The sequence below is a fragment of the Salmo trutta genome, chromosome 25, assembly GCF_901001165.1.
Source record: "Salmo trutta chromosome 25, fSalTru1.1, whole genome shotgun sequence".
In the NCBI taxonomy this organism is placed as follows: Eukaryota; Metazoa; Chordata; class Actinopteri; order Salmoniformes; family Salmonidae; genus Salmo; species Salmo trutta.
Window position 1 is genome coordinate 765,922 of NC_042981.1, and position 11,567 is coordinate 777,488.

General features: G+C 49.9%; 1 protein-coding gene across 2 annotated transcripts in view; it reads right to left on the minus strand.

Moving 5' to 3' along the window:
• The window catches only part of eif2ak3 (eukaryotic translation initiation factor 2-alpha kinase 3), a 78,931-nt gene that overhangs the window by 21,991 nt on the left and 45,373 nt on the right, over nucleotides 1–11,567 (minus strand). For both annotated transcript variants that reach the window (XM_029712593.1, XM_029712592.1), the window contains exons 3-4: nucleotides 9,696–9,890; nucleotides 4,704–4,834 (exon numbers count right to left, since the gene is read on the minus strand). In XM_029712593.1, the coding sequence (XP_029568453.1) occupies nucleotides 4,704–4,834; nucleotides 9,696–9,890 (326 nt within the window). The remainder of the gene's footprint in view (nucleotides 1–4,703; nucleotides 4,835–9,695; nucleotides 9,891–11,567) is intronic.

Here is an 11,567-nt window from a genome sequence, read left to right on the forward strand (position 1 = left end):
AACCAGTATGTTACAGTTCCACCTAGAGAGAGAACCAGAATGTTACAGTTCCACCTAGAGAGAGAGAACCAGAATGTTACAGTTCCACCTAGAGAGAGAGAACCAGAATGTTAGTTCCACCTAGAGAGAGAGAGAGAACCAGAATGTTACAGTTCCACCTAGAGAGAGAACCAGAATGTTACAGTTCCACCTAGAGAGAGAGAGAGAACCAGAATGTTACAGTTCCACCTAGAGAGAGAACCAGAATGTTACAGTTCCACCTAGAGAAAGAGAACCAGAATGATACAGTTCCACCTAGAGAGAGAACCAGAATGTTACAGTTCCACCTAGAGAGAGAGAACCAGAATGTTACAGTTCCACCTAGAGAGAGAGAGAAACAGAATGTTACAGTTCCACCTAGAGAGAGAGAACCAGAATGTTACAGTTCCACCTAGAGAGAGAGAGAGAACCAGAATGTTACAGGTCCACCTAGAGAGAGAACCAGCATGTTACAGTTCCACCTAGAGAGAGAACCAGAATGTTACAGTTCCACCTAGAGAGAGAGAGAGAGAACCAGAATGTTACAGTTCCACCTAGAGAGAGAGAGAAACAGAATGTTACAGTTCCACCTAGAGAGAACCAGAATGTTACAGTTCCACCTAGAGAGAGAACCAGAATGTTACAGTTCCACCTAGAGAGAGAGAGAGAACCAGAATGTTACAGTTCCACCTAGAGAGAGAACCAGAATGTTACAGTTCCACCTAGAGAGAGAACCAGAATGTTACAGTTCCACCTAGAGAGAGAGAGAGAACCAGAATGTTACAGTTCCACCTAGAGAGAGAACCAGAATGTTACAGTTCCACCTAGAGAGAGAGAGAACCAGAATGTTACAGTTCCACCTAGAGAGAGAACCAGAATGTTACAGTTCCACCTAGAGAGAGAACCAGAATGTTACAGTTCCACCTAGAGAGAGAACCAGAATGTTACAGTTCCACCTAGAGAGAGAACCAGAATGTTACAGTTCCACCTAGAGAGAGAGAACCAGAATGTTACAGGTCCACCTAGAGAGAGAGAGAACCAGAATGTTACAGTTCCACCTAGAGAGAACCAGAATGTTACAGTTCCACCTAGAGAGAGAACCAGAATGTTACAGTTCCACCTAGAGAGAGAGAGAACCAGCATGTTACAGTTCCACCTAGAGAGAGAACCAGCATGTTACAGTTCCACCTAGAGAGAGAACCAGAATGTTACAGTTCCACATAGAGAGAGAACCAGAATGTTACAGTTCCACCTAGAGAGAGAACCAGAATGTTACAGTTCCACCTAGAGAGAGAGAACCAGAATGTTACAGTTCCACCTAGAGAGAGAGAACCAGAATGTTAGTTCCACCTAGAGAGAGAGAGAGAACCAGAATGTTACAGTTCCACCTAGAGAGAGAACCAGAATGTTACAGTTCCACCTAGAGAGAGAGAGAGAACCAGAATGTTACAGTTCCACCTAGAGAGAGAACCAGAATGTTACAGTTCCACCTAGAGAAAGAGAACCAGAATGTTACAGTTCCACCTAGAGAGAGAACCAGAATGTTACAGTTCCACCTAGAGAGAGAGAACCAGAATGTTACAGTTCCACCTAGAGAGAGAGAGAAACAGAATGTTACAGTTCCACCTAGAGAGAGAGAACCAGAATGTTACAGTTCCACCTAGAGAGAGAGAGAGAACCAGAATGTTACAGGTCCACCTAGAGAGAGAACCAGCATGTTACAGTTCCACCTAGAGAGAGAACCAGAATGTTACAGTTCCACCTAGAGAGAGAGAGAGAGAACCAGAATGTTACAGTTCCACCTAGAGAGAGAGAGAAACAGAATGTTACAGTTCCACCTAGAGAGAACCAGAATGTTACAGTTCCACCTAGAGAGAGAACCAGAATGTTACAGTTCCACCTAGAGAGAGAGAGAGAACCAGAATGTTACAGTTCCACCTAGAGAGAGAACCAGAATGTTACAGTTCCACCTAGAGAGAGAACCAGAATGTTACAGTTCCACCTAGAGAGAGAGAGAGAACCAGAATGTTACAGTTCCACCTAGAGAGAGAACCAGAATGTTACAGTTCCACCTAGAGAGAGAGAGAACCAGAATGTTACAGTTCCACCTAGAGAGAGAACCAGAATGTTACAGTTCCACCTAGAGAGAGAACCAGAATGTTACAGTTCCACCTAGAGAGAGAACCAGAATGTTACAGTTCCACCTAGAGAGAGAACCAGAATGTTACAGTTCCACCTAGAGAGAGAGAACCAGAATGTTACAGGTCTACCTAGAGAGAGAGAGAACCAGAATGTTACAGTTCCACCTAGAGAGAACCAGAATGTTACAGTTCCACCTAGAGAGAGAACCAGAATGTTACAGTTCCACCGTAGGAGAGAAGAACCAGCATGTTACAGTTCCACCTAGAGAGAGAACCAGCATGTTACAGTTCCACCTAGAGAGAGAACCAGAATGTTACAGTTCCACATAGAGAGAGAACCAGAATGTTACAGTTCCACCTAGAGAGAGAGAACCAGAATGTTACAGTTCCACCTAGAGAGAGAGAGAACCAGAATGTTACAGTTCCACCTAGAGAGAGAACCAGAATGTTACAGTTCCACCTAGAGAGAGAGAGAACCAGAATGTTACAGTTCCACCTAGAGAGAGAACCAGAATGTTACAGTTCCACCTAGAGAGAGAACCAGAATGTTACAGTTCCACCTAGAGAGAGAGAGAGAGAGAACCAGAATGTTACAGTTCCACCTAGAGAGAGAGAACCAGAATGTTACAGTTCCACCTAGAGAGAGAGAGAGAACCAGCATGTTACAGTTCCACCTAGAGAGAGAACCAGAATGTTACAGTTCCACCTAGAGAGAGAGAGAGAACCAGAATGTTACAGTTCCACCTAGAGAAAGAGAGAACCAGAATGTTACAGTTCCACCTAGAGAGAGAGAGAGAGAACCAGAATGTTACAGTTCCACCTAGAGAGAGAGAGAGAGAACCAGAATGTTACAGTTCCACCTAGAGAGAGAACCAGAATGTTACAGTTCCACCTAGAGAGAGAGAGAGAACCAGAATGTTACAGTTCCACCTAGAGAAAGAGAGAACCAGAATGTTACAGTTCCACCTAGAGAGAGAGAGAGAACCATAATGTTACAGTTCCACCTAGAGAGAGAGAGAACCAGAATGTTACAGTTCCACCTAGAGAGAGAGAGAACCAGAATGTTACAGTTCCACCTAGAGAGAGAGAGAACCAGAATGTTACAGTTCCACCTAGAGAGAGAGAGAACCAGAATGTTACAGTTCCACCTAGAGAGAGAGAGAGAACCAGAATGTTACAGTTTCACCTAGAGAGAGAGAGAACCAGAATGTTACAGTTCCACCTAGAGAGAGAGAGAACCAGAATGTTACAGTTCCACCTAGAGAGAGAGAGAACCAGAATGTTACAATTCCACCTAGAGAGAGAGAGAACCAGAATGTTATAGTTCCACCTAGAGAGAGAGAGAACCAGAATGTTATAGTTCCACCTAGAGAGAGAGAGAACCAGAATGTTACAGGTCCACCTAGAGAGAGAACCAGAATGTTACAGTTCCACCTAGAGAGAGAGAGAACCAGAATGTTACAGTTCCACCTAGAGAGAGAGAACCAGAATGTTACAGTTTCACCTAGAGAGAGAGAGAACCAGAATGTTACAGTTCCACCTAGAAAGAGAGAACCAGAATGTTACAGTTCCACCTAGAGAGAGAGAGAACCAGAATGTTACAGTTCCACCTAGAGAGAGAGAGAACCAGAATGATACAATTCCACCTAGAGAGAGAGAGAACCAGAATGTTACAGTTCCACCTAGAGAGAGAACCAGAATGTTATAGTTCCACCTAGAGAGAGAGAGAACCAGAATGTTACAGGTCCACCTAGAGAGAGAACCAGAATGTTACAGTTCCACCTAGAGAGAGAGAGAACCAGAATGTTACAGTTCCACCTAGAGAGAGAGAACCAGAATGTTACAGTTCCACCTAGAGAGAGAGAGAGAGAACCAGAATGTTACAGTTCCACCTAGAGAGAACCAGAATGTTACAGTTCCACCTAGAGAGAGAGAGAACCAGAATGTTACAGTTCCACCTAGAGAGAGAGAGAACCAGAATGTTACAGTTCCACCTAGAGAGAGAGAGAGAACCAGAATGTTACAGTTCCACCTAGAGAGAGAGAGAACCAGAATGTTACAGTTCCACCTAGAGAGAGAGAGAGAACCAGAATGTTACAGTTCCACCTAGAGAGAGAGAACCAGAATGTTACAGTTCCACCTAGAGAGAGAGAGAACCAGAATGTTACAGTTCCACCTAGAGAAAGAACCAGAATGTTACAGTTCCACCTAGAGAGAGAGAGAACCAGAATGTTACAGTTCCACCTAGAGAGAGAGAGAACCAGAATGTTACAGTTCCACCTAGAGAGAGAGAGAACCAGAATGTTACAGTTCCACCTAGAGAAAGAACCAGAATGTTACAGGTCCACCTAGAGAGAGAGAACCAGAATGTTACAGTTCCACCTAGAGAGAGAACATTAGAACACTGTTAGCTAGAACACCGCCAACTACATAACTAACTACTACTACTGATATAAGGTCAACATAGGACAGGACATACTGGGGATGTGTTATAAAGATGGTAGGATAGTCAGGTGGATGGGATTTGTGATAGTTGAGACTCACTTCTCCAAGCCGGAACGTGGTCGGACGGCCCTGACAGTCTTCTGGGTTCTCTGCAGCAGCAACACATCCTCAGGCTCCGTTTCCTCCTCCCCCCAGCGGCTACAGCCAACTGCTGAGCAAATATACCTCAGCTAAGACAGGGGAGAGGGGACAGGAGGGAAGGAAGGGGGGAGAGAAAGAGAGAGAAGGACAAGAGGAGAGGGGACAGGAGAGAAGGGGGGAGAGAAAGAGAGAGAGAAAGAGAGAGAAGGACAAGAGGAGAGGGGACAGGAGGGAAGGACAAAGATATCCTGTTTAAAGTGAAATTCTCAAATCAGCCTACAACATTGTTTTACATGTCAATGTTAGGAATCCTTGTTGAACGCGACGTTGTGAAAACGCTTTTAGAACATAATATTTGACGTTTTTCAAGCTGAGAGAGATGTGGCCGCGGCGCCTAGCACAAGCTGAGAGAGATGTGGGAGGGGGAGAGGTGTGGGAGGGGGAGAGAGATGTGGGAGGGGGAGAGGTGTGGGAGGGGGAGAGAGATGTGGGAGGGGGAGAGAGATGTGGGAGAGGGAAAGAGATGTGGGAGGGGAGAGAGATGTGGGAGGGGGAGAGAGATGTGGGAGGGGGAGAGAGATGTGGAGGGAGAGAGAGGTGTGGGAGGGAGAGAGAGGTGTGGGAGGGAGAGAGAGGTGTGGGAGGGAGAGAGAGGTGTGGGAGGGAGAGAGAGGTGTGGGAGTGGGAGAGAGGTGTGGGAGGGAGAGAGAGATGTGGGAGGGGGAGAGAGATGTGGGAGGGGGAGAGAGGTGTGGGAGGGGGAGAGGTGTGGGAGGGGGAGAGGTGTGGGAGGGAGAGAGGTGGGAGGGAGAGAGGTGTGGGAGGGAGAGAGAGGTGTGGGAGGGAGAGAGGTGTGGAGGGAGAGAGGTGTGGGAGGGAGAGAGGTGTGGGAGGGGAGGGGAGAGAGATGTGGGAGGGAGAGAGAGGTGTGGGAGGGAGAGAGAGGTGTGGGAGGGAGAGAGAGGTGTGGGAGGGAGAGAGAGGTGTGGGAGGGAGAGAGAGGTGTGGGAGGGAGAGAGAGGTGTGGGAGGGAGAGAGAGGTGTGGGAGGGAGAGAGAGGTGTGGGAGGGAGAGAGGTGTGGGAGGGAGAGAGGTGTGGGAGGGAGAGAGAGGTGTGGGAGGGGGAGAGGTGTGGGAGGGGGAGAGGTGTGGGAGGGGGAGAGAGATGTGGGAGGGGGAGAGAGTTGTGGGAGGGGAGAGAGATGTGGGAGGGGGAGAGAGGTGGGAGGGGGAGAGAGGTGTGGGAGGGGGAGAGAGGTGTGGGAGGGGGAGAGAGATGTGGGAGGGGGAGAGAGATGTGGGAGGGGGAGAGAGATGTGGGAGGGGGAGAGAGAGGTGTGGGAGGGAGAGAGGTGTGGGAGGGAGAGAGAGGTGTGGGAGGGAGAGAGAGGTGTGGGAGGGAGAGAGAGGTGTGGGAGGGAGAGAGAGGTGGGAGGGAGAGAGAGGTGGGAGGGAGGGAGAGAGAGGTGGGAGGGAGGGAGATGTGGGAGGGAGCTAGAGGTGTGGGAGGGAGAGAGAGGTGTGGGAGGGAGAGAGATGTGGCCACGGCCATATTGAAATAACGTCATGGAAATGGTAGAGCGTCCACACCTACGTATGGCTTTTGGATCAGGCATTGAGCTCATTCAGCTGTAGGCTACTGGTCCACAACATTAGTAAGCTAGCTAAATGACTGATGGAGATAGCATCGAATAAGACTGTATAGTAGCCTAGTGGTTAGAGTGGAGGGGGGGCAGGTAGCCTAGTGGTTAGAGTGGAGGGGAGGCTGGTAGTCTAGTGGTTAGAGTGTAGGGGAGGCAGGTAGCCTAGTGGTTAGAGTGGAGGGGCGGCAGGTAGTCTAGTGGTTAGAGTGGAGGGGAGGCAGGTAGCCTAGTGGTTAGAGTGGAGGGGGGGCAGGTAGCCTAGTGGTTAGAGTGGAGGGGAGGCAGGTAGCCTAGTGGTTAGAGTGGAGGGGGGGCAGGTAGCCTAGTGGTTAGAGTGGAGGGGAGGCAGGTAGCCTAGTGGTTAGAGTGGAGGGGAGGCAGGTAGCCTAGTGGTTAGAGTGGAGGGGGGGCAGGTAGCCTAGTGGTTAGAGTGGAGGGGAGGCAGGTAGCCTAGTGGTTAGAGTGGAGGGGCGGCAGGTAGCCTAGCGGTTAGAGTGTAGGGGCGGCAGGTAGCCTAGCGGTTAGAGTGGAGGGGAGGCAGGTAGGCTAGTGGTTAGAGTGGAGGGGGGGCAGGTAGCCTAGTGGTTAGAGTGGAGGGGAGGCAGGTAGCCTAGTGGTTAGAGTGGAGGGGAGGCAGGTAGCCTAGTGGTTAGAGTGGAGGGGGGAAGGTAGCCTAGTGGTTAGAGTGGAGGGGAGGCAGGTAGCCTAGTGGTTAGAGTGGGGGGGAGGCAGGTAGCCTAGTGGTTAGAGTGGAGGGGGGCAGGTAGCCTAGTGGTTAGAGTGGAGGGGGGGCAGGTAGCCTAGTGGTTAGAGTGGAGGGGAGGCAGGTAGCCTAGTGGTTAGAGTGGAGGGGCGGCAGGTAGCCTAGTGGTTAGAGTGGAGGGGAAGCAGGTAGCCTAGTGGTTAGAGTGGAGGGGGGGCAGGTAGCCTAGTGGTTAGAGTGGAGCGGAGGCAGGTAGCCTAGTGGTTAGAGTGGAGGGGGGGCAGGTAGCCTAGTGGTTAGAGTGGAGGGGAGGCAGGTAGCCTAGTGGTTAGAGTGGAGGGGGGCAGGTAGCCTAGTGGTTAGAGTGGAGGGGAGGCAGGTAGCCTAGTGGTTAGAGTGGAGGGAAGGCAGGTAGCCTAGTGGTTAGAGTGGAGGGGGGGCAGGTAGCCTAGTGGTTAGAGTGGAGGGGGGGCAGGTAGCCTAGTGGTTAGAGTGTAGGGGAGGCAGGTAGCCTAGTGGTTAGAGTGTAGGGGGGGCAGGTAGTCTAGTGGTTAGAGTGTAGGGGAGGCAGGTAGCCTAGTGGTTAGAGTGGAGGGGAGGCAGGTAGCCTAGTGGTTAGAGTGGAGGGGAGGCAGGTAGCCTAGTGGTTAGAGTGGAGGGGGGGCAGGTAGCCTAGTGGTTAGAGTGGAGGGGAGGCAGGTAGCCTAGTGGTTAGAGTGGAGGGGGGGGCAGGTAGCCTAGTGGTTAGAGTGGAGGGGAGGCAGGTAGCCTAGTGGTTAGAGTGGAGGGGGGGCAGGTAGCCTAGTGGTTAGAGTGGAGGGGAGGCAGGTAGCCTAGTGGTTAGAGTGGAGGGGGGGCAGGTAGCCTAGTGGTTAGAGTGGGGGGGAGGCAGGTAGCCTAGTGGTTAGAGTGGGGGGGAGGCAGGTAGCCTAGTGGTTAGAGTGGAGGGGGGGCAGGTAGCCTAGTGGTTAGAGTGGAGGGGGGGCAGGTAGCCTAGTGGTTAGAGTGGAGGGGAGGCAGGTAGCCTAGTGGTTAGAGTGGAGGGGAGGCAGGTAGCCTAGTGGTTAGAGTGGAGGGGAGGCAGGTAGCCTAGTGGTTAGAGTGGAGGGGCGGCAGGTAGCCTAGTGGTTAGAGTGGAGGGGGGGCAGGTAGCCTAGTGGTTAGAGTGGAGGGGGGGCAGGTAGCCTAGTGGTTAGAGTGGAGGGGAGGCTGGTAGTCTAGTGGTTAGAGTGGAGGGGAGGCAGGTAGCCTAGTGGTTAGAGTGGAGGGGAGGCAGGTAGCCTAGTGGTTAGAGTGTAGGGGAGGCAGGTAGCCTAGTGTTTAGAGTGTAGGGGGGGCAGGTAGTCTAGTGGTTAGAGTGTAGGGGAGGCAGGTAGCCTAGTGGTTAGAGTGTAGGGGGGGCAGGTAGTCTAGTGGTTAGAGTGTAGGGGAGGCAGGTAGCCTAGTGGTTAGAGTGTAGGGACGGCAGGTAGCCTAGTGGTTAGAGTGGAGGGGAGGCAGGTAGCCTAGTGGTTAGAGTGGAGGGGCGGCAGGTAGCCTAGTGGTTAGAGTGTAGGGGCGGCAGGTAGCCTAGTGGTTAGAGTGGAGGGGCGGCAGGTAGCCTAGTGGTTAAAGTGTAGGGACGGCAGGTAGCCTAGTGGTTAGAGTGGAGGGGAGGCAGGTAGCCTAGTGGTTAGAGTGTAGGGACGGCAGGTAGCCTAGTGGTTAAAGTGTAGGGGCAGTCACCGAAAGGTTGCTGGATCGAATCCCCGAGGTGACAAGGTAAAAATCTGTCGTTCTGCCCCTGAACAAGGCAGTTAACCCACTGTTCCCCGGTAAGCCGTCATTGAAAATAATAATTTGTTCTTAACTAGAAGGTCAAATAATTTTTAAAATAATAATAGTCATTTTGGCAGGCAGATCGTGCACACTATGCATGGAACGGTATTCAATATGGTTTGCAGCGAGGGACTTCAGATGTGCCAAACCTAGTAGAGGCTAGCTAGCTAGCTGGGCTAGAAACGACTGGCTAGAAAAAGGAGTATTAAAAGCTATCTAGCTAGCTAGCTAGAAAAGGAGTATTAAAATCTATCTAGCTAGCCTAGCTCGTGTCTGTTCTGAAAGAGTTAGCTACAGACATGTAGGGCTGTTAACAGTCATATTAAATCAATCCCAGCTAGTTGTGAGATGTACCAAATGACGCTACATAGCGAAACCCGTAATCCATAGTGAAACCCTGCATGGTAGCAAGCTGTTCCGCTTAAGTCACTAGCTAGCACAACATCCATCAATGGTAGCCGAGCTTGCCGTGGTTTTGGACTAGCTGGCTGCGATAGCCCACCTTGCACAGCTTCATTTTTGAGTCAATTTATCATTCATGACATGTTACCTGGTTAGCCTCTTAACCTGGATACACAGCCTTTAAAAAGACACTTGCATTGTACACTGAACAAAAATAGAAACGCAACATGCAACAATTTCAACAACTTTACTGAGTTACACTTCATATAAAAGAAATCAGTTAATTGAAATAAATAAATTAGGCCCAAATATATGGATTTCCATATATTATATGGTTCAATATAATATATGGTCCCCACCAGGACCTAACCTATGACCTCTCACCTTGCCGCTGTAGGCTCCCAGACCGTAGCTCGTGAGACTCTTGCCCCCCACCAGGACCGTGTCGTCCCCAATGCGAAAGGACGACTCCAGGAGAGACTCGACACTGAAGGGAACAGCTTCCATGCTCTCCCTGTCTCTATTCCACTGGAACAGAGCTCCGTCCAACGACGGGATGAACATCTTATTGCCAAACACCTGGAGACAGGAAATATATCATTTATTCATTTATTCAACACCTGGAGACGGAGACAGGAAATATATCATTTATTCAACACCTGGAGACAGGAAATAAATCATTTATTCATTCATTTATTCATTCAACACCTGGAGACGGAGACAGGAAATATATAATGTATTAATTTATTCATTCAACACCTGGAGACAGAAAATATATCATTTATTCATTCATTCAACACCTGGAGACAGGAAATATATCATTTATTCATTCATTCATTCATTCATTCAACACCTGGAGACAGGAAATATATCATTTATTCATTCAGTCAACACCTGGAGAAACAGGGACACCAGTTAACAACAAACACAAGCACCTGGGGGGGAGACAGAGAGATCATCAGCACCTGGGGGGGAGACAGAGAGATCATCAGCACCTGGGGGGGAGACAGAGAGATCATCAGCACCTGGGGGGGAGACAGAGAGATCATCAGCACCTGGGGGGGAGACAGAGAGATCATCAGCACCTGGGGGGAGGAGACAGAGAGATCATCAGCACCTGGGGGGAGGAGACCGAGAGATCATCAGCACCTGGGGGGGAGACCGAGAGATCATCAGCACCTGGGGGGGAGACAGAGAGATCATCAGCACCTGGGGGGGAGACAGAGAGATCATCAGCACCTTGGGGGGGAGACAGAGAGATCATCAGCACCTGGGGGGGAGACAGAGAGATCATCAGCACCTGGGGGGGAGACAGAGAGATCATCAGCACCTGGGGGGGAGACAGAGAGATCATCAGCACCTGGGGGGGAGAGAGAGAGAATATTTACATATATTATATATTTACAGATCAAAAACATCCATATATCAGAGTGAGTGTTACTATCTATCTTCCTGGGGACCTGAAATCCCAAAAATTCCCCCACAAGGACAGTAAAACAAGGAACATTGTCCCTCGTGAGGAAATTTCCCACATCCCCATGAGTGCAAAGGCTATTTTAAGCTTAGGGGTTAGTTTTAGGGTCACAATTAGGTTTAGGGTTAGGGATTTGTGGTTAGGTTTAGGGTTAGGCTTAGGTTAGGGTTAGGTTTAGATTAGGGTTAAGGTTAGAATTAGGGTTAGGAGTTAAGGTTAGGGTTAAGGAGTTAGAGAGAATAGGATATAGAATGGAAATACATTTTAGGTCCCCACAAGGTGCACAAACTCTGTGTTTGGGGGGGGGATGACATCACCACTGGGCTGTGGGATGACATCATCCCTGGGCCAAAGCATTACCTCATCCTACACTCACTACCTCCCTCCTCCCCCCCTCCCATGACTCACTCCACACCGGCATTCATCCCTCTTCCTCCCCCCCACATCGCCCTCTTTTCAAATGACAGCTCATTTCTGCAGACAATGCTGTCTAGTTGATCCCCAGTCTCTCTCTCTCTCTCTCCTCAACATTCTAGTTGATCCCCTCCCCGTCTCTCTCTCTCCTCAACATTCTAGTTGATCCCCTCCCCGTCTCTCTCTCTCCTCAACATTCTAGTTGATCCCCTCCCCGTCTCTCTCTCTCCTCAACATTCTAGTTGATCCCCTCCCCGTCTCTCTCTCTCCTCAACATTCTTGATCCCCTCCCTGTCTCTCCAACATTCAAGTTGATCCCCTCCCTGTCTCTCTCTCCTCAACATTCTAGTTGATCCCCGTCTCTCTCT